This window comes from Diorhabda carinulata, chromosome 3, assembly GCF_026250575.1.
Source record: "Diorhabda carinulata isolate Delta chromosome 3, icDioCari1.1, whole genome shotgun sequence".
NCBI classification, from domain to species: Eukaryota; Metazoa; Arthropoda; class Insecta; order Coleoptera; family Chrysomelidae; genus Diorhabda; species Diorhabda carinulata.
The window spans coordinates 7,026,009-7,050,482 of NC_079462.1; the positions used below are offsets into that span (position 1 = coordinate 7,026,009).

The 24,474-nt window shown below is 31.1% G+C and overlaps 1 protein-coding gene across 3 annotated transcripts in view; it reads left to right on the forward strand.

The window, feature by feature from the left end:
• The window catches only part of LOC130891204 (nephrin-like), a 732,788-nt gene that overhangs the window by 642,866 nt on the left and 65,448 nt on the right, over positions 1–24,474 (forward strand). For all 3 annotated transcript variants that reach the window (XM_057795810.1, XM_057795809.1, XM_057795811.1), the window contains exon 9: positions 3,989–4,119. In XM_057795810.1, the coding sequence (XP_057651793.1) occupies positions 3,989–4,119 (131 nt within the window). The remainder of the gene's footprint in view (positions 1–3,988; positions 4,120–24,474) is intronic.

Sequence of the window (24,474 nt, forward strand, 5' to 3'; positions counted from 1 at the left end):
TGGTTGGACGATTTCTTCCTTACACACTTATTGATCATTAACAACAATCACAAAAACACAAATATTTTTCTTTCGTTCACTTGCCAATCAAATATCAATACATCGGTCACGCTACGACGTAACAAGGATCAGTGATGCTGCTTATACATAAGTTCGGATCGGTAGAAGTCTTCAAAATTTCTGTGTGCTTATATACTTGTATATAAGTACTTATATATTCTAAAAAATAACTGGGTATTCCCTTAACTGAGCCAAAATCACTCTTCATAAACTGATTTATATCAGGAGCGTTAGTAGATTCTCACACGTGTAACGTTGATACCATATTTGATTAAGACTGTAGAACTATAGTAGAAAATCTTGCTTTAGAGTTCAGAGTAACATGTTTACTCTTAAAATAAAAAGTTCGAATCTACCTAATTTATATACTTAGTATGCACTATGATGGTGTACTCGTTAAATTTATTTAAAGTGTAAATTAATTCTAATCTAAAGATCAAGACTATTGGACGGTATTGTATTATTTTTATGTTTATCTACTTAATTTCTTCATACATCCTCTGTTTTTAGTTTCAATCGAGGTGTCTGACTAAGTGGCGTTGGAAAATTTTTATTCTCTTTCTTCTTTTTTTTTAACGGTGCATACCGTATTTTTTAAGATTTTCAGTGCAGTTGCCACTCTCAGAAATATATAATATTAATAGACAAGTCCTTAAAAAAATGTTAACTTTAGTATAATCAATAGTTATTTTTTCCATCTCATAATATTCAATAAAATTTGTAACAAACTCCTGTGGTCGTGATCTAATCTGCTTTCAAGCCATTGTCTGAGAATAATTGTTGATTAATATACTGATGCAAGTATAATCAGACACTTCTTTGAAAATTCTACAGAGATTTATGAATTTTATAGAATTCTAAATACTATTTACGACTAACACGAAGCTTACAAGTAGATGATGTTTTATATTTCTACTTGTACGATGTAAAATTAAATAAATAGTCACATTAGCTCTTACAACAACTGACTTTAATGATAAATATCTGTTAAATGTAATAATTTCTTAAAAACAACATTGTAAACAAAGCTCACGTCAAACTCAATTTTTAGTACGGTCAGTTAATTCACGTTAGGTCAATTATATCGTTGTTACTTTTTACCATTACAACTGTGAATTTAAAAAAAACTATTACGTATATCTTGTAGTTAGTCTTGTCAAGAAGGTAATCAATCTCAGGTTATCACGTTTGCTTTCTAGTGATAGTGCTTGATAAATCTTTGATTGAATCACGTTATGAAAGACTTCCACTGATCCGTCTTTATGTTGTCGTTCCTTAAGTGTCGGCAGAAATACAATTGATTGACATTACGTGATATTGTGAATGTTGAAAATATTACTTGCGTGTTAAACGTTTGTTGTGGTGTAAATGGAAATTTGCTCGTTATTTTGGTGTCGACTGGGTACAATAAAATATCTTATTCCTACCTATTAGACGAGGTTGGCTTCAATGAATTACATCAGATTAATTTGCTGAAATTCTTGGTTCACTAAACATGCTGTTTGGAATGTTTTATATTCATGAAAAAATATGAAAATAACATTTTAATGGTTATTTCCGATCAACAAATTCGTTCAAAAAGTTTCAAATCATTCCTACAAAGTTTTGAATTAACCAAATTCCGTGAAATACTACTTTCAGTACATTTCAGCATACGTCGTAATTCGAGATTCAAATAGCTTCATGCACATTAAAACTTCCATGTTAAAACATATACCTCACATATCCATTGTCTGTCCAGTGAAATAAGGTAGAAGTTAGACAATGGAATGGCGTTATTACAACACTCCTCCTAATATATTTAATAACGTAGGCGAGTTTGGCACAGCTTAGCGAAAATCCCATAGTGGTTAACAGAATAGTTGAAAAGTTTTAAAGTCAATAATTTAGGAATTAATTCATGATTTACATTGTAGAGTTCCAAAAATTGTACGACGAAATTTCACTCAACAATATCTTCTTTCGGCATAAAAGAAATGTGTCCGATCTAAAGGATGTGTTTTGAATAAATTTAGGAAAACACAGCTTATGTAGTTGAATCTTACTATTTATAACTAATCTTTTTTCTAAAAAATTCTGTTATTCAATTAATCTGTTATCATTATTATCTGATTATTATGTTCCATATGATGATCATGTAAAATTTAATTAACTGTGTCGATACCAGCACCAAGAGTTGCCTCAATCGCTTCTATATTCTTAGATTTCACGCCTCACTTTCTCAATGTTTCCAGCAGTAACTGAAGAACAGAGCCTAGCAGATGATACTAGATAATACTAGATAATTAGATGATATTAGATGATACTAGTAAACACTTGAATGATACTAGATGATACAAGATGTTACTAGATAATACTAGATGACACTAGAAGATATTAAATGATAAGAGATGATATTAGATGATAATAAATGATACTAGATGATTCAACATGATTCTAGATGATACTAGATGATTCAACATGGTTCTAGATGATACTAGATGATACTTGATGATTCAACAGGATTCTAGATGATACTAGATGATTCTAGATGATACCAGATGATATTAGATAATTCTAGATGATACTAGATGACACTAGAATATATTACATGTTAAAAGATGATATTAGATGATAATAAATGATACTAAATGATTTAACATGATTCTAGATGATACTAGATGATACTTAATGATTCAACAGGATTCTAGATGATACTAGATGATTCAACATGGTTTTAGATGATACCAGATGATATTAGATCATTCTAGATGATTGCGGATGATACCAAATGATTATAGGTAATTCCAAATGATACTTAATGGTACTAGATGATACCAGATGATATTAGATCATTCTAGATGATTGCGGATGATACCAGATGATTATAGATAATTCCAAATGATACTGAATGGTACTAGATGATATTAGATTATTACGCCCAATTTTTATAAATTCATATTTCGATTGCAAAAATCAGAAAACTGTCTACAGCTGTCTATAGTTGTCAAGTCGTTCTATTTCAATTATTTGGTAAATAACATTTTTCACTAGTTATTATCAGATAAATTAAGCTACGCATAGAAATTTTGAATTGAAATTACAATTTTGTTTTGAAAACGTCCAACAATATAACGCCTGAGAATAAATAACATGGTAACTTCAAATTATATTCAATATATTATATTTTTTACTTTGATTGTTAGACGTATCTATATTCTCCTTTTTCTTTTGTTCCTCCTCCTTTATCTTTGGTTTTTGCTTTCCATATTCGTTCTGTTAATCTATAGTGTTCCATCTTTGTTAAATGTTCAAACTAGTTTATATATTTTCTTTGATTGTTTCTTGATGTGAGTTGTTTTTAATAATTTCATTTCCTATATATTTATCCCAGTTCCTCCTTTTATTTCTCGTATGTACTTCATCAAAATTGTTTCTATTTTATTGTTAGTTAGACATACTCCACTTCCATATGTTAGTGATGATAATGCTTTTTATTGTATACGCTCAGTTTCACTTTTTTTTAGAACAATTAATTGGAAGAAATATAGAAAGAGAAATTATAACAAAATGTCGTGCTTCATCATACTATTTTTAAAGTGTACCATACTTTTTATCATTTCTATGTTCCTATTTTCATGAAGTTGATAGCTCGGTAGTATATTGATGAAAATAATGAACGTAAACAGAAAAACAATTCATTTATAATTCAGTGACTCTATTTAGCAAACCAATAAATGAGTTACAGTACGTATTCTATCACCTTCAAAGTGTACATAGAGTGATAATCGATACTTTAATTATTGTAAATCTTTTCATAAAAATCATGAGGAAAAACATATTGAAAAGTCTCGTTATACTGGTATAAATTAAAATGATTTAATCGGGCCGATTGCAGAAAAATTCGAAATTATTTTCGAATAGAAATTGAATACTATTGTGATTTCAGATGTGCCCATTCTCCACCTGTCTCTGGGTTCGAATCTCAATCCTGACGATATTGAAGAGGGAGACGATGTTTACTTTGAATGCAAGGTAAACGCCAACCCTTGGGCATACAAAGTTCTATGGAAACACAACGTAAGTTTTTACTTAAATATTAATATTTTTCTAACTATGCCCATTAGAAGATGAAAACGATAAAGATATCAAAAACTTTTAGACTAAACAATTACTACTTATTATTATTATTGTAACGTTTTCTTATTTTATTCATTGTTTCATTTGGGTGGAATAAATTTAAACAAATGTTCTGTATGCGTCACAGATAGGATGAGAAGTTATGGGAAAGTGGTTCTATACACCAGGAGCTCAAACGTCTCCAAATATTCGTGAGATTAAGTTATGGAGACTTGCAGAATGTTAATATCTTTTGATGTTAATATGTTTTTAAGTAAAATCTTGTACTATAACAGCTTTCTTTGAAAAAGCGATAGAATTTCTCATTTATCATTATTCCGACAATGGAACAAATTATGAAATGAACTTGGTTCAGAAATTATTTTTTTTATCAAGTAAGTCCTCACTAAACCAGAATGTGTCGAGCCTCAATTTGATTCCAACCAATAATTTTAGAGAATGTCTTTTTGGAATCTGGTAGTCCACAAGAATTAGAATAAGTTGGTATGTATTATCATTTGTATATTGATTTTGTCCAAAAGGTCGTTATCACATTACTAAAAAAGTATTTGATATACAAAATATCTTTGTTATTAATAGTAATTTATCGTCTACATTTTATTGAAATGGAGAGTATTTCGTCTCGACTCCGATCCTGTTTACTATTTAAAAAGCATATTTAGTTACTGTGGCAGTCTATTGTTCTGCAACCACCGTCTCACACTTTTAATTAACTTAATTAAAGAAGAACATTTTCCTCGAATTCGGATATGCCTGCCTTAAATGGCTATATTATGAGAGAATCTCTCGATTTCTTAAAAGTAATTAGATAAAATGTTTGTCTTTGAATCTGCAGCCAAATTGCGAAATTACCGAACAGTGGATGAGCCAAATGTTGGGAATTGCTGGTGATTAGAGCATGCCTACTATGTATAATTGTATACAAAAGTTTACTTCCTGAAATTTTATTGAATTATGAGATAGAAGTTTCCTGTATAATATACAGAACAGTTCTAATTTCATTTGAGTGAGAATAAATTGACATAAATTCGTAATCAATTGAAGAGTTTCGAAGAAAAAAAAATAATGTCGCAGAAATTGTTATAAAGGGTTGTGAATATTATTTATGTAAGAATCGTCTAGATTTTAGGTCTCTTTTTTTACAATTTTTGAAAGGCAGATAAAAATTTGACGTGCCACTATTTTCATCAAATTATACAATTGTTTGATTAATTTCCTCTTCTGTCGGTTTTTCATCTTCATTATTAACAACGGATTTGGATTCTGTTGATGTAGTAGATTTTCCTGTCACTAAAATATCAATACTCTCACTTTTATGGAATATCTTTAGAAGTAAATTTTGTGATAATTTTAGCTTATAATTCTTTTTTGGCGGCTTAATATGTGTTTTTGTTCTCCTTATACTTATACATACTATGAGCTGAAGGCAAGTTTTCCTTTTGCGGTTTTTCATCTATGAAACAGTCAGTCAATTTGACATTTAAGTCAGCTTCATATTCCTCACATTGATTTTCCTTCGCTTCTTCTCTATTAACTTCATTTATTGGTTCATTACTGACTTGATCATCTTCAAGTTAAAATTCAGTTCTTGCATCATCTGCAATTTTTTTAACTTCTCAAGAGCAGAAGCACTTTTGAATACGTGACAAACTTTTTCTCTTTCCAAACTCTTTCCAAACTCTTTCCAAAGTATTGTACTCGGGAATGTTGTGTTGCATGGGTACAAAATCGATAATCTTTGGTTTTAAACTCTTCGCCTATTGGATATTTTGATGAAGACTGAAAGTAGATGAAACGTCAAAGTTTTATCTCTCTTTCAAAAATTAGGGGTGAATATTTTGCAATATTAGTTTCCGAGGAAATTTAAGGTTTTCCTCTAAAACTTGAATATGAAACCTAAATTTATACATAAACAAAAATATGGCTGTTTACAAATGTTCTACATTGAATATTAATAGGTAGATATCAACGGTTTTTTCTTGGTACATGGTACGAACAGAAATAATCAGACAGGGCCAAATATGGTGAATGTTTAATATCTGTATATAACATATTCCTGTCCAGTAGCCTTGGAAATAGAAGCAATGTGGATTCTCGTGAAGCAAGCTCACACCTCGGCTGATTTTGCTGCGCCTTTTTCCGATAATCTTTTGACGCAATTGCCTCAGTAAGCTATAGTAATATGTCGCATTCATAGTTGTTTTTATTTCTTGAATTGAATCTTCATTCCAAAAATATTTTTCCATCAATATTCGTACGTTTCGTGACATTTGTTATTTCAACACGGGCTTTTCTCTCCGATCTTTCTCATGTCAGATCATACTAAAATACCATAACGTTTATTTTTTTGTCCAAGATTATGTCTCGTGGCCGGTTTCTACTTAATTTGGCTTCACAAAAAGAATCATAAACCTGCAAAAAGGATATCGAATCGAGACCATAGTTCATTCCATATATCTCCATATATTCGTCACAACAATATCCTCATTCCATTGAAACTCTATGCCATTTATATCAATGTTAGTAGCTCCCCACTGTCTGAATATGTTATAAACTCTTTTTACAGTTTCTATTAACAACCTACTCCTCTTGTATTCCCAGATGGAGAAATGATTAAAATAGTAATTTTTTAGATAAGAATGTTTGCCAGCAGCGATTCAAGCTGATAGAGTTTCCAACTTCTGAGAGTTCATGGAACAACAAACATAAAACTTTCAACTTCTTATATTCCCCTAAAAACTTCTTGAACTATATCAGGAGTTCAATAATGTAAAAGAAAAAAAAAAAGAATAATTTACTTCAATTTTAGATTAGCTACTAGTTACAATAAATTACTCAAACCTATTTCAGAGAGATAAGTTTCGAGCTTAGGGATGATTTTTGTTGACCCATAATTGGCGGTCGCTAATACTTCGAATGAGGTCCATTGGTTTATCACGGATTTCTAGCTGTATTAGCTCTAGAATCATTAGTAGACCTATCAGATGTCCTGGCTTTAGTTTCACTGTCTGGATTATCTGACGTGGCTAAATTCCTCTTTCTTCATTATGGGGTGAAGAGAAGGCAGATTCAGTTGTGCCTCTAAAGCTGTAGTAGCGCAGGTTGACATTGCCTCTGTAATATCTAGACAGATCAGTTTGACTGACTGACTCTTGTTTAGTTTTCTCTAAATTGTTTTTTGTTTATTTTTCGACCACCAAACAAGCGCTGCTCATGGAATCATGGGTTTGATGACGGTTTTATATATTCGGAATACCATTTTAGGCTTTAGTCCCTATGTCTTGCGACAAGTGCAGTGGCTTTTGCTATTACCTTGTAGAGGTGATTGTTCCAATTTAGTGTTTTATCCAGAATACCTCCTAGATATTTTGCTTCACTGGAAAGTATTAATTTAGTTTAATTAAGGATAGATGCGCTCATATTTGTAAATGGAACTTGTGATGTTTTACTGGGGTTAATCGAGAGGTGCTCCTCATCACCTCAGTTTTTGCTTATGTTTAGGGCCGTCTGCATCCGGGCAGAGACTATACCTACCACTAAATGAAACTGACAAATAAAACACTTAATAGATACCAAGAAAATAAATCTCGAATAAACCAGATTGTTAGATATTCGAAAGAAGTCAAAAATGTCGCAATTTTTGATACGGAGCTAATCTGACTGACATTTATGTGATTGTTAAATAAACTTTATCAGATTCCATCCTGGAATTGACACTTAAGTTTCATAAAACTGTCACCAATCCGATCAATTAGATCGTTTTTGTTGAATCTGTGCATACTTTTGATCAAGATATATCTGGTCTTTATTGCATCAAATGTTGTGTTGTTTCATATCACGGATCTTATGCAAGTGAAGATATGAGCAAAAACCTACGGAGCCTTCATCATACCTTTGTTGAAATATGAAGAGGTTATGTTCATATAGCATTAATTTAAGGAATGTACATGTTTGTTCCAATATATTAGTAATCAGCTCATACAAGACGTGTATTTTTTGGATCGATAGATTGTGACCTTCGAAACCTTTTAATATTAGTTTACTTCTATTAATCTACGTATTCAAAATTTAGCTGCGTTTGAACATTATTGATATCTATAAGCAAGCAACAGTGGTAATATCTCACTATGTTGAATCGGAGAAGATTCTTAGGAATTAGTTATCACTTCTTGATCCCCTCTTACTATCTACTTTGTCTTAGACAATCAACTGCAAAAGACGGTATTTGTCATGTCATAAAATGTAGCCAAAATACTTCAGCTTCAGTTTTTTTACTGTAAAAATGACTCTGCATAACTACCATGTTGGTGTTGTGATCCGTCTAGGATATTTTCAAAATACGCAGATATATCCACATTTCGAAAGATTCTAGTTTTTATGAAGTAACCTTGGAGGTGGTCCAAGCCTTTTCACCATAGAACAAAACAGAAAATATGTACCACCCGTTTGATCTAAATTTTTGTTGTGAAGTATATCTTTGCTGGTATGATGTTTCTTCATGTTTCATATTGTTAAACGCAAGTTGAGCTCTTTCTATCCTTGATGTTATTTCTAATGCCCCATTTATCGTTTATTGTGGTTTCGAGACATGTATACTACCCGATCTATGTCTTGAACGTTTATTGTCACACTTACTGGAAATGATGATGAATTTTGCTAATAATCATATGTTCAGTTTTTGACATATTCAAGGAGAGTCCATTTCTTCACTTGCTGCGTATAATTGTGCTGTTTATTTTTATTTGTTATAATTATTGTGTCATCGGTATATCTAATTTTGTTGATTACTTCTCCGTTGATTTTTAAGCTATCTGATAGTTTTTCCAGTGCTTCTTTAAATGTTTTTTAGGAATAATAGTATGCAATTCTTGTAGACTCCCCTCTTGATAGCAATTTCTCCGTTCAGCGATTTATCTAGTTTTATTTTTGCAATTTGACTCCAGTGAATAATAGTAATACGGATATCTTTTCCGTCAATGCCAGTGTTTCTAAGAACATTAATACGTTTTTCTTAATTGACGTTTACGAAAGCCCTGGAGAAATTGATAAAGCAACGGTGTATGTCTTTGTTCATATCTCTCGATGTCTGGATGAAAACTTGTAGGATAAAGACGGCTCTCCTTGTACAAAGTGCGCTACGAAAATAATATTGCGTTTTAGGGAAATTTGTTTCCCATTTTGCGTATATTCGACTTTGTATAATTTTGCTAAAAATCCGTGTTATGTAGTTTATCAAGCTCATTAGGCGGTATTATTCATAGTGCTTCGCATCTGGTTTTTTGAGGAAGCTTTAAAGTTTAACTGCAGCCAGTCTTCAGAAATCTTTACTCTGTCTTAAGTGGTATTAAAAATGGTGGTCAAAATTTAAAGACGCGTTTTTTAACGTGCTTTAAGGACGTTATAGCTACTTGTATCTCGGAGATTAGAATTGAAGGACCAGAGACATCATCGTAGTGTGTGTATTTACTTGTACGTTCATCATCAAAAACTTGTTCTGAGTAAATCTTCCACATCTTCAAAGGCTCTGAGCTTCCGAATCTCCCATTGGCGGTCAACAAGCCTGAACGTAGGCCATTTGATTTTTAGTTTTCAATTCCCTCAGCTTCTGATGAATGTTATGTTAGTCGTAACTTCTTTCTACCTTCTCTCTTCGTGGGTACCATCCATTTTCATGTTAAAGAAGATTTGATAAATGAACATAATTTTGTGTATTTGAACTTACATATTGTAAGAAATTCTGAAATGGACAAACGTGGTGATTTTTGCTTGAGAAAAAAGAGAAACAACAAAGAGCTACTACCAGTAATTTTCACAAGTAATAATCGAATAGGAACGTATTGAAGGAATCTTGTGAATACATTTCGAAATATTGAAAAAAGTCATGAAGCTATTCTAAAACTTCTACACAAATGAGAGCATTCATGACAACTCAATGACAGAAAAATTTGAACGTATTTTTCGTGTAAGCGAAATTTTCTAATAATCTTACTCAACTATATGTGAATTTCTATTGGAATCTACCGAACTAGATATTCCGTTACCGCGATGAAAAAATTTTCTGTTAATTTTTTCTTTCTATGAAACGTGGAAATCAAAAATAGTTAAATTGAAATTCGTCAAAACTTCAGAAAGTCGAATGAAGTAGTTTAATGTAAACTTGACTTAATTCCAATGTTAATTGCATTGCATTCACTTAAATTTGCTGTTGCACTTCATAGTAAACAAGTAATTCAGATTCAGCAGTCGAATCATTCGTATGAGTATTTAGTATTCAATTGCAAACTGCATTTCTTAAACATACAACCCGCTTTCACGTCCATATCATTTGAGTTACAAACCTGAGAACAAATTGCTAACGGTTAACGACTTATTCAATTTGATTATGATTAAATTTTCAAAATAATAGTGAGAATAATCAATTTAAATGGGGTATTTACGAACGATCATCATGGAATATAGCTATTTATTTTAATAAAAATAATAAAACTGAAAAAGTTAGCGTAAAATTTGAATTATACTTTTTCAAAGTATTAGTCTAGGCTAGCAAAGCTCTCTTACTAACGTTGAATACATGGTTGGAATTATTTCTAGAAGGGTGGTATCCAAACGCCTCCTTTAGAATTATTCCCACGAAAGCCAGGAAACACAAGGTACTAGATCTAGTGAGTAAGACAGATATTGAGAAAAAGGAAGACCAAATCCCACTGAAGTGACTGTAGTAGCATTTTGTTAAGCAGGAAATCTCTGAAATTTGTCTCAAAACGTGAGGATAAGAAACATAAGAGTTAGAATTAATACAACGCAAGTAATTGCTGCTACAAAAATCATTCGTCCCATTTTTTACCGTACTCGTACATCGACAATATTGGTCATTAAAATTGGACTTGCTATTTATTACGTGAAGTTTTATCATTTGACAAGATGCAAACATTTGTACATGCATACGTACGTTTCAAGTACATTTTATACTGGATCGTTTCATTTGAGATAAATTTCTATGAATTCTTCATCATTCCAAATATCATCCATTCCATAAGCCAGAAGTTCCCAAACTTTCTTAACCCATGGCTCCCTTTAAGTACAAACATGGCATGGTGGCGAACCTTGTATAATTCACCCATTTTGCATTGCATTACATTACATTTTTAATTTCTCTCACAGTTAATTTTTAATATATTATTATATAGCAAACATATTGAAAAAGATTGTTGCTACTTTTATAACCACACACAATTCAAGATTTCTAACATTTCTTACAGATTGGTCAGTTGCTGACAAAGTTTACCAAGTTTACCTTGTCCTTACAGAGGTCAAGAAATAACAATTTAACTTTAACAATTTACAAGAGTTGTAATAACAACAACAGTTGAAAATTGATCCAGATGGTGCTCTGGTTATAAAACAGAATAAAAATAATAGTCGATTCACTCTGACCAAAAAATGTTGATACTCGATTTGTGGCAGACAGAAGACCTTTTCTTCTCCAAGCAATGCTCCTGCATCGACATCTATATACGTTCAACAATTAGAAATTAGGATAATTATGCAGCTTAATTGCCAAACCTATTCCCATGTGACTTTTTCTTATTTCCGCGCATGGGGAAAGACATAGATTTCACAACATAAAAGAGGTCTTAATAATTCCGGTTATTTTTGGTATAAATTTTTTCAAAAACAAATATTCACTTTACGTTTAACACACTTCAATTATAAATTCAATAAGAATAAAATCTGTTTCCTTTCATTGAATATTCTAGAATATTTGTCATCATTTTATATCTTATGCATAATTCAAACTGCATTTACTTAAACTCTCTAATTTTTTGAAGTTGTGTGTAGACAACTGAATATAATTCAAACTGTCTGCGGTGGGTAGATAAGTTAATCGGACATCATCCCAGTTATATCGAGCTAGCAAGAATTAGTTTTGTTTTAAGGATAGAGCAGGATAGAGAAAGTGGAAGACCACGATTATGTAACTAGGATGCAAATGCCCTCGCGTCATTGTTCGTTCGTAGCTTTGTTGTGGAGGTTAACGCAAACTCATTTTTAGTGGTAGAGTTCAAAGTACAAAAAGGAGGAATAAGTATTGAAGTTTGCGGAATAAACGAACGTATTTGTTCGATTTCGGAGGTTTTGCTATGTTTCAACAAATAGTTGTTTATATGATATTGGGTATAAATAAACGACCACAAGTTTTTTGGAATCTCGATTAGGTAAAATAATACTTTAGTTGTTCTCTAGAAGTGAGGAAGAAAATTTGACGATCTTAGAAATAGATGTATCGAACTTTTGAAAGTGAAATAAATGTTCATTTCAGTTGTTTAAAGTAATACATTAAATATGCAATGCAAAACAGCTCTTTGCTCATATTTGCTCTTAATGAGCGAAATATTACCAGGAAGTCACAATGAGGAGATGGCAACGTATCAATTTCCACCCACCTCCCACTCTTTAAGAAACTTGTTATATCTGTCAATTTTGCGGGCTTGGTTTCACACTTTTGCATAATATTTCTCAAAATACAACCATCTCTAGCTTCATATCCTGATACTCATATATTACGGCTTCTGGGACAATTTTGACATATCTCCCCCACTGACAGGAAAATCGTGGAAAATTTGGAGCATATATTGTCTGAACTATCTTCTCAATTCCTTGATCGGTTAATCGTGACTAGATTAGACATTGAGTGTATTTCTATACATTCCAATTCATTTAATCTGGCCGTCAAAATTAACCAAATTTCCCTAATATGTATTCTAGAATCAGTTACCACTGCTAGAATAATACTTGCTGATTTTGCAAAAGACGCAATTCCTTGAACAACTGGATCAACGACGACTCCGTACTGTTTGTTGAGGTACCTATTATTATGCATTATGCATATTTGACAATCAACTTTAGTAACAGATTCAGTAAAAACTTAATATTAACGTAATATTCTATTAACCTCGTTAACCTACGAGAATGAGCAGCTTTTCTTGATTTTCTCTTTGCCAAGTCTTTGAACAATACTTGAACAACAAGGTTGATAATGCCTAACACATTTCAATTAAGTATTTCTGATCAGCACTTGAGTCTTCCCAATCAATTTTTGGCAAAATCAATACAATTTCTCTATAATTTTGAATTCGAAGTTTTTCACAATTTTGAAGCTGTTTGCCTATTGTACCAGAAAATCCCCTAGGCCCTGTAGTCTCTCCATCAAGATATTGAAATAGGTGCCTCAAAGGATGTTTATTTGCGTGTAGTAGCCAAATTATCCATTGCAGGGGTCTTTTCAGTTCAGTTTATAATATTTCGATTCGAAATCCAGATTTACCGTTCATAATATAACCACAATACTCTCGTAAAACAAATGATCTGAGCGCAATATCGGGGACCAAGGTGAAACATTATATTTCTTTGGGTAGCTGATAAATAACCCGTTGCTTCAAATCTGCATATAAATGGTCGTCAGTTTTTAAATATTGAGAAAACTGCAGAAGTAGATGATTATTATTCAAATATAATGAAATCTAAACTTCCTCGGTTATGAACTTTGTAGGTAGTGAAGGTATTATTGAAGCTGTTACGCAAGCCCCTATTCAAGGGAAGATATAATATCCTGAAATGTCTAAACGGTTTGAATGAGGAAAAATGTTGTGTGTTAGGGAGTTTAGTTAGGATATTTTGTTCATTATAAATCAATGGGATAGAATTGGAATTTGAATTTATAAATCGGATTTTAAAAATTTGGATTTTAAGTTGAATTGAGCAATGACACATTGGACGGTTTTCTTTGTCTATTGAATAAGTTCAATAGATTAGCGAAGAGGTTAGAAAAATCTTAAATAGCAACAAAATTTGGTTTAAATTTACTGGTATAATCTCTCCTAAAAATGAGAGTCAAAGGTGAGTCCGTAGATTTGTCTATGTTCTATAATGGAACTGTTGTGTCTGTAAAAAATTAGATAATCTGACGAACAGTTTCAACTACTGTTCCTAATATATGAGATATGGAAACTGAATCAATATTGATGCAGCTGCGGTCAAATTGTGAAGGGTATTTAGAAGTAGCTTTGCTTCTAGGATGGTCGAAAGCGGCTGACGTCGATTCCTCAGACCATATTTCGGACCTGGGTTCAAACTGAGCGTAGAACGGACCGATCGACTTAGATTATGAGGCTACAGTTAAGGGCCGATCTACAAAACAAATATTCAAGAAAAGGTGTATTGGGTTTGAGATTGAGCACTCGCAGTAATAGGAACACCCGTTTTCTTTGAGATGAGAAACATTCATGATAATAGATGTTTAAATTTTTTAGAATTCTCCGATAATTGGTTATATTTTATTTGATTCTGAATTTTAAGTAATAGGAAATTACATTTGAATTTAGTGGTGATTTCTTCGGATGTTTAAGTAGATCCGTATAGTTTTTTCTAGCTAAGGAAATTTTCCTTATTGGAGGTTATAGTTGAAGTTAAAACTTGAGTTGTATTGTTATTAATAAGTAAGTAGTACTACAAACAATAAAATTGATCTTAATAAAGATTGTCAGAGAGTGGAGACTTTGTATTATATAATCAAATTAACAAGCTTGCAACTTTTTCCAATCGTAACAATTATTTCCAACTTCGGATTAATACTAAGTGGACCATCTCAAAGAATCAAAGTAATCTCGTGGAGTTCCTGGCCAAGTTATACACTTGTATTTCTTGCAAACAGACAACAGAAAATAATGTGACAAGTTTCTCGCCTTACTGTTTCAGATTGCGGGACTGCCGAAATTAGAGTTGGCAAAACTTTCTTGCGACCCAAAACTTCGTTTATTAATTGTAGTTTCTTGTCTGTATCCAATGAGGTAATGTTTTCGTAAGAAGGAGTATGATGGTTCGGACCAGCTTACAATAAAAAACGCTCATAATTTCCCACAATTTATGAGCGTTCGCTTATAATTTTTGGTGATAAATCAGATTAGAATTGTGTCACACCAATCCACTACAATAGCAATAAAATTATCATAATGGAGAAAACTAGAAAACGGTGCTCGATGATGTTTAACTATACATATTTGACTACGTCTACGTGAAGTAATCAAGCATTCATAATATTCAGCTGATAAACCGTTACAGAAGCTTCCTTCAGTTGTTCCTACATTTTATAAATTTTAGTTGATGCTTAAGCGGTATTTATATTTCTTTGAGATGATAAATAAATATATTAAAACTACCATTGAAACATCATCAGCTCCTGAATATTTTGAAAAAGCTGAAGGTTGAAATGAATTACGAAAAATTCTATTTTCCAGCACGTCAGTTGAATGAATTGAATTCCCTTTTCTTTTTGATAGAAAATCCATTGATAATTCCGTAGTAATTAACAGAATTATTCTGGTCATAGTACAAGCTGAATTACTGTTAAAGGACTTATTTTTTATTCAAACTTGAATATCAGACAATGAGAATGCAATAACATTTAATTGCGCATTAATTTTGAAAAGTATCGCTCTACTTTATTATTAGTCTATCTAGACAAAGTACAGGTCAATATCAGTTTAGTATATGCAAGTTCAATAGGAAAAAATATTTCAAATGTTGGTTAGTAGACGTTAAATTGAAAATATTTAAATTGATAGCAAACTGACATCATTTTTGACAGTCAAGCATGAGCAAGATTCACCGTGTGCGATTATTAATTGTTTGTTGTTGGATATAGTGGAAAATTAAATCAAATTATATAAGTAGAATCTAAGCTGAACATATGAATATGTCATAGCAAAGAGGTAGAAACAGAAAATACAAATTTTGAAAAAATTAGCTTTGGAGAAGTTTAAAAGGCAATAAGGAAAATCAGAATCAACAAAGGGAGCAAAGTAGATAAGATAGATCCTAAAATCGTCAAATTTATGGGAGAAGGCGGCAAGAAAAGTATACGGGAGATTATAAAGGAAGCGTGGTCAGAAGCAATACCACAAGAATGGGAGGTGAATCTACTGGTTTCAATCCACAAGAGAGGAGAAAAAACAAATTTGAAAACTATACAGTAATAAGCGTAACTTCAGTTTTCCACAAGATTTCGACTAGGATAATAGAAGGAAGACGAAGAGAAGAAGTAGACAAGAACTTGGAAGAAAAACAATCATCGTTCAGACAAAGAAGATAGATGATATTTTCATACTAAAAAATATAATTAAAATACGATATGAAAAAGGACAAACAATGTACTCAACCTTCATAGACAGCAGCATTTGATCCAATCCTTAGAAACAACATGTGGGATATTTTAATCGAGCTAGACACACTAAAATATGTGTCAAATATGAAGGTTATCAGGAATTTACAAAAATAGTTCTGATCCCAATTGATTAATCAAATATATATCAAAATTGTATCGCGAGATTGCGAATTCACTCACAGACTAAATGAGGAAACATATAGATATAGAAGAGAAGAAGGGAGAGAAAAGTGAACTTGTTATTTAAAATTGTTAAAAAGGCAGTAAGTAGTTTGATTATTGTTCATTCTCTATCATAGTTTCCTATCATTTCTCCTCAGGGAGTAACTTCTACATTGAGAATGTGAATTGATTCAAGTGAATATAAAGAAAATAAGATTAGATATGGCACTCCAGCTTTCCTCTCTTTCTAGTTGTATCATCCTTCTAAAATAACGAATTCACAAGACAACAATTATAAATAGCGAATTTTATGACGAATTGCTATTTTAAGTATCCAAATTGGCGAAAGGGACTCTTTTATGATACGATATCGTTGTATCATCAATTATCTAATTTCCTTCATAATATTGTGAATACACCTTGAGTTTACAGATAAATATCCTGACAACATATTCAGAGATAGGCTTACAGCAAACAGTAGAAGCAATTTCTCAAAGGATAAATATACTAGTGCTCATTAAATGTACATCACCAACCCGAAACTTTTTACCCAAATAATATACTTTAATGGTAAAGTGGTGGTTTACTCCTATGTATAAATAATTTAGAAGGAGCACTTTCGATCGTTTAATCAAGATATAAATAATTAATCCACGTTTACTTTTCAGTAGATAAAAGAATTGCTTTTATATTAAGAAATTTTATGAGTTTGTCATTTCTACAAAAGTATGCTCAAAGCAAATTACGTGGGGTTAATAAGACTTCCATGAACAACTAATTTTTTATTGAAGATCAGGGTATAACTGATTGGATCTGTTACGTAACAAAATTATAGGAGGGAATAAATATTTTCGAGAATATACTAATAAACAGTGTAGCCACGCAATGTATTATCGATCTACTACTTTGAATAATAAATTAATCAAGAATGTGCCATGACGGACAGGATACAAATAGAATGTGGTTAAAAAAATATAAATTCTGTTCAATTTTTTATGTGGACAGGTGAATAAGTCTTGAATTTCTAGTATATTACACGAAAGAAATGACTGCCATTGATACCTCGTAATTTGAAGAGGAAAATAAAAACTGACTTGCATATTCTAATTAAAAAAACATTAGTACCCATGAACAATGCTATTAGGAAGTCGGTACCATTAAAATACTGAATTTGGTTGCGGGTCTACAAGAACTAGGCATAGTTTCAGTTTTTAATGAATATTGAGAACCTTTCTGGGTGTGAAGCTTGCTCTTAATGGAGCACAAAGTGTATGTTCTGTTGCAATACGGATGAGTTTTGCTCAGTTCAGACATTCAGCGACCACTACATGAGCGCCTTAACATCAAACAAAATGTGTTTCTATAGCTACACATTTTTTTGGTTACATATGTTATCTTGAATAGATGAAACAAGAATGTTATATGAGATGTACAGTTTCCATCGCGAAAATTAATTAATAAGACTGATCATTACTTTCGCAATCACCATATTCTCTGTATTTAGTACCGAGTGACTACTTACTTATTTCAAACCTAGAAATCTCAATCTTTGAATACAATAAAAGAATTGGTAGGATAAGAATACGTGTTTCACTCCACAAATGACAAACTTGTGAAATATTTGTGAGAATATTCTAAGATATCAATTTATTTTGATAAGAGAAAGGTTTTCAACATTATTTTGCACAAGCCGTAATTTGAGAAATAGGTATATCCACATCTTCCATCTTCTCCCTATATTTATCTATTCTTTCAATGAGTTTCTTCTCGCTTAAGTAATGCTTAAACTGGAAATATGAATAATTTTCCCAATAGATAAGCCATTACATCATAATCTCATCATCAATATACATAGATTGGAGAAAAGTGTACAAAATGTGTTCTTCTGAAATTCAGAAATGGAAGTTCTGATCTCTAGAAATTGATATATGAATCCGAAATATTCAACATATGGATAGAATCCAGAATATTCTGAAATGTTTTTTATAAAAAATGACTCCGTTTGTATCTAAAGGGCGTGCTTTTGAACAATTTGGAATGTTTAATGTTTGAGAACATCTAGAGATTGACATATATTTGTGTAGTATTTTAAAACATTGTAGTCCATTAGAAGTTCTTCGTCTAGGGCTGGAATCACCTAATGAATATATATATATATATATATATATATATATATATATATATATATATATATATATATATATATATATATATATATATAGAACAATATCCCTGGGCTTGAAGCCGTTATTTACAATACAGGAGCCACGAGCGTAATTTTGCAGGATCAAGACTTTTCTTTAATTTCTTTAATTACACTCAAATAAACGTAGCTTACTAAAAAAATATGGAAAAGAAAATGATACAAATTGTGATGAAAGAGATTATATAGAAAAATCTAAATGAAGAGAAGGTCTTATTCCCTTATAGTAAATACACTAAATAACAGCCAGGGTGTTGGAGAAGGAAACTTCTAATTTAAATTTAAATATAGGCAGGGGACAGAAAATAATTGAAATACTGTGAATAAGAGAGACCGAAATTCTCTTCAAACAACTGGAGAAGTATAATGAGAGGAGGAAACTTGTTTTATGATATGAAAATTGCCCAATTTTGTAATGAACGAAATTTGCTAATGTATTCACAACCTTTCATCATTTTTATTTTTGCAGGATGAGTAACTCAATTATTCCATTTCTATGATATGATTCAATTATAAGTTATAAGCTATATATATGCTTATTTTTGTTCACAATCTTTAATGCATTAGATTATTTCGTTGCTATAGTAACTATTGTTATTGTTTTTATTATCTCATTATAATAATTTCGTTGTTTGTTAGAATCGTTGATAATTTCGTGTTGATATGTCCATTGCAATTTCTCCGAATGAGCACTTCCAATATTGAAAAGGTCAGGTACTCTCTCGAAGCTATGGATTAAAAATAACAGGTATTCCATGTGTTACCACTGATTTTATATCTTCATTATCCATTCGAATTGACTATTGAATGTCAAAGCACAGTTTTTCACAGATTATTCATTCATGATGAATCCATCATGTTCGAATAATAATGTTTTATAACCATTAAAATAATCGAACAATGCCACTTATCAATTGATAACTGATTTATAGTTTGTCTTGGTAGATAATTTTTCAAGATTACAAATGTTGAAAGTACTTTTTGACAGAATTAATCAACTGTTGTCCTTTAGGTGTATTTTTTGTCCAGTTCTGAGATATTATTTGATATGAAAATGCATTCTTACTGACAATTTTATGTAACTCAAAATATGCATTGTTTTGCTTATATTTTCTTGCATGATTCTGGTGCTCACATTAAAAATTCTTCGACAATCCATCGTTTTAACTATAGTTATGTGATGATTCATCTAACATTAACGGAATAAATGATATTCCAATATGGTCAATCAATATGTTTTTGTATGAATAAAATTGTTCAGATAGAAAATTGAAACTATGATAGCTGAGTCAAGACATAAGGGAAATACCCTTCCATGTACAGACAAATTCTATAAATACTCATGTTATAATTTTTTTCACACTTTCTAACCTCATGCACAAAACAGGAATTCTATGAAATATGCTGCCTCTCCTCCGTTGTTTCCAGAAAAACAAATTTGATTTGATCCCTATTGATTTGTATATCCTTGCACAACAATTCGATTTTTGATAATTAGTTAATATTTTTTGTTAAACTTGTTAGATTTGTTAAACTTCTTCTATTCACAGCTCGGGTTTTCAATAATAATATGTAACAAAGAAATAAAATATATTTTCACAATATATTGCAGTAAAAAGTAGTTTACATTCCAAACACACAACAAAACACAAGAAAAAACAATAAAAAGACCTGTTTCATAAATTCATATTCTCTTATTTCATTTGAGTAACTTTACCTAACCGAAACTAACCCAACCAACTATGCATAATTATGTGATAAAGAATTTCACAAATTGAGGCTTTCCACAGATTTTAAAAATTCATTTCTCTATTGTATATTGTTTAGTACTTAGCTAATATTAAAATACAATTTGAAGGATCTATAAATTCTAGGTTCTCATTTTTATCTCATTATTATCCAAGTTTACAAAATTGATTAGGTACTAAATTATAGGTAATCAATGAATCCGACACGAGTTGTATTATGTTGCAATGGACATTGAACTGCCTGTTATAATTGCAAGATAATTTCCTGTTTCAATGTGCATGGTACCTTACTTCAGATGTCAGCATATTGATAGGAAATGTAAGTTAATATGTAAGCATTTTTGGTTGGTTCGATCCATCCGGGTCGACGGCTTATTATTATTATAACTATGATCGTTGTCCAGTACAGACATGTAACGTTATCAATATACGTGTGAGAGATTTTTGAACTTCCATTATTCTAGCGAATAGCTAGATCATGTCCCCCTTTTTACCCTAACGGACACATTCTTCACAATGTACTCGATCTACCTTTTCATTTACCTGAAATCTATCCGTCTCTAGTTGGCGCATCCTCATCTCAAAAATCGTCACGAGTTGTAGCGCACTCCTTTTTGGAGTTGTTTCTCGGTGATATTCAAAACAGGTATAAACACTTTCGAATTAGCGTTTCACCATCTAAAATTGAGACAACGACGGAATATATGGGTGATTCCATTATAACTGTGATATTCAATGTCCTGTATTGTTTTTTTGTACTAGTCATTAATTCATAATCAATTAATAAAAATTTTGTGTTAATTGAATAATTCTTAAGATATTTAAACATTATTTTTATACAATATAACTTGCCACTTAAAGAAAACTTATACTACATCACTTGAATGTCAGTACCGTGTCATGTCCATTCCTAGAATTTACCGATAAATTATTAATTTTTTTTGTCGTAACAAATGATTTAAACTAATTACCTTATAAATTCTAATGTTTATGATCAAACTGAGGAAAATTGATGCACTTGTTGTTTAATATCTTAAGTTACCATGTCAGTACCGTGTCATGTCCATTCCTAGAATTTACCGATAAATTATTAATTTTTTTTGTCGTAACAAATGATTTAAACTAATTACCTTATAAATTCTAATGTTTATGATCAAACTGAGGAAAATTGATGCACTTGTTGTTTAATATCTTAAGTTACCATGTCAGTACCGTGGATAAATGAGTCAGTACCGTGGAACTCAAAATCCGACATTTGTGTCTTGCTCGTGATACTTTGAAGTTGTAGTAAATTCCTCTTAGAGTTTTATTTTTACAGTAAAATAGATGAATAATATGCATGAAAAAGTTAGAAAAGTTAAATTTTAAAATCTTGAAATTTTGAATACAAAAAATCACAGTTAGAACGGAATCACCCATATATGAATTGATCGATCTATATGAAACTTTACTCTTGGTGAAAATGAAAAACGGGGAACCTAATATCGTAATCCTGAATCAACTGGGAAAACTTAATGAAAAACTGGGTTAGATACCGAAAACAAATTTCAGAAATAAGGACACCACAAAAAATACTTTAACGGAATTTTTGTTTCCTATAGCCATTAAATTATTTTTTAATGTTAAACTATATTTATTACTCATATATGTGGTAAGAAAATTTTTATTGCCAGATAAAGTTTATTGTGATTGTGAAGGGATATATTCACGACTTTTTATAGTCATAATTCTATTTTCGTTACCTTGAACTCTTCATATTTGCTGAACATATTTTTATGTATAGAATTTGCTATAAATTATCAAAATAAATGACATGTCATAAATATATTAATGGAGAATCTTTCAGTGTTTTTTATCACATCCAATTACAAATATTGTTCCAAAATTAAATGATGAAAATCTGAATGAATCAGAATGTATTGTGGATATCTATCAAATAGTTCACTTGTCGTTTACTCTGAAAAAAATATAGCGGCCCTAACAATTCAAAAAGGAATTTGGAAAAAGAAACGAGCAAGCTTTTACAAATATGAAATTCTTAATAAGGTCAGTGTTAGCTTTGAATATGTGAAAATGACTGTCTATTTTATTATTTGGCAGAGTTCATTGCTTCAACCATATTTCTATGTATATTTACCACGCCCACGCTTATAAATCGTATTAACAACCTTTTACATAAGAGATATAGTAGGTGTAAAGAATGTCAAAATAACACATTACTGTACCAAGAAACTGTGAAAACGAAGTTTCTGTCCCCATATCCCCATGTCCGTAATTACGATAATTAAATAACCGACTTCTTTCTCATTTACTGATGTACAGTACAATCAAAAACAGAAAATTCTCTATCTAAATTATGTTTGGAAGAAAAATGAATGAATATATTTCTGTCAATATTATCACAAAAATTTGGAAATAAAAATATAGGACATACCAATTATCTGAACTTTGCAAAAGACATATTTACAAGTAACCAAGTAAAAATAGTTTAACAACATATATAACCTAATTTTTCTGTTCAGTAATCAACGCTAGGAGAAATTAGATAGTAGAAACTCATAATTTTTCACAAACTTTTTTCAATGAAGGTATTATACAGAATAAATTGAGTTTGTCATTGGTGATACAATTCCAACAATTCCTGTTTCACCAATATCTTCAGAGAGCATGTTATAATTTTGCGAATCTTCTGAAGAAGAAGATATTAATGACCATAATACAAGACACCACACAAATTTCATCAAACAGTTCTGTTATACATCTAGTTCAATAAGATGAGGTATTTTTTATACAACGTAAAGCAGTAATGATGATTTATTTTTAACGCTGGAATTTTGTTAAAGATTTTCCATACAAAATCAAGATTTTATCTTCAATGCTTGACTGATAAATAAAGACGATACTGAAGTTTTTCTACCTCAATATTATGGATATTGTTCAAACAATAAAAAACATACCATTCATGTTTAAATTGCACCCCCAGAAAATTTGAAAGTGGAATATTTCTATTTATATTTTGTTTCCTGGAAAATGTAACAAAAGGTATAATCTTATCCAGCGATACCTTTCATAATCTTACATTTTCATCCGAATCATAACAATTATAATTTGTCATTCAATCTCGTTATTTCATTTGGCACCGTCCCAATTTAATATTATCCTACAAAGCAATTTCAGTGTTTGTTAGCACAAATCATTTGTCATTTTGTTGTGTAGTGAGCTACGAGAAAATGTTGTAATCCACAACACGTCCGGGCGCAGCCTCACACAAATCATACACAAAGACATTAATGTAGAATTTCTCGGCCATATTCATGTTGACTCTCAGGGATATAGAAACTAAGATAGTAAGTACCTGTAAGTATTTTGTGTCCCTATTAATAGCTTCAACAAATTATTTGCTATAAAAACTTTTTGACAAAACAGATTAATATTCACAGGGTGCTATAAATAAACTATCAAACCTAATGACTAAAAGAAAGACTGCTTGAGAGCACTCTTAAAGCTTGAAACAAATAAGTATACGGGAAGAGCAGCAAGGCTTCCGAAAGAACACACCAACCATCGACATAATATTCATCATCAAAGAGATATCCGGAAAATATCTATAATACGATGAACTTGCATAAATGTGATCTGTCGATAAGACCAAGGCTTCGATAGATTGAGATCAAATCATTTCTTAAGAATATTTTTTTATGTCAATGAGGCATAATAATTGTGGTTTCTTCATATCTTCCTGATATGAATCTTTACTGCTCATCGTCTAGTGTTATGATCGAGTTAATTTTAAGGGTGATAATTTTTGTAACGAGATTTGATGTTGTATCTAATAAATTTATCCCCCTGCAGTTAGCTTGATCTTGTTTATATCAATTTTTTGAAACATAAGTATAATTGTACTGATTCGCCATCTATCTGGTATTCTAGAATGTAGAGGGATTTTCCGGGCACAATTTGTG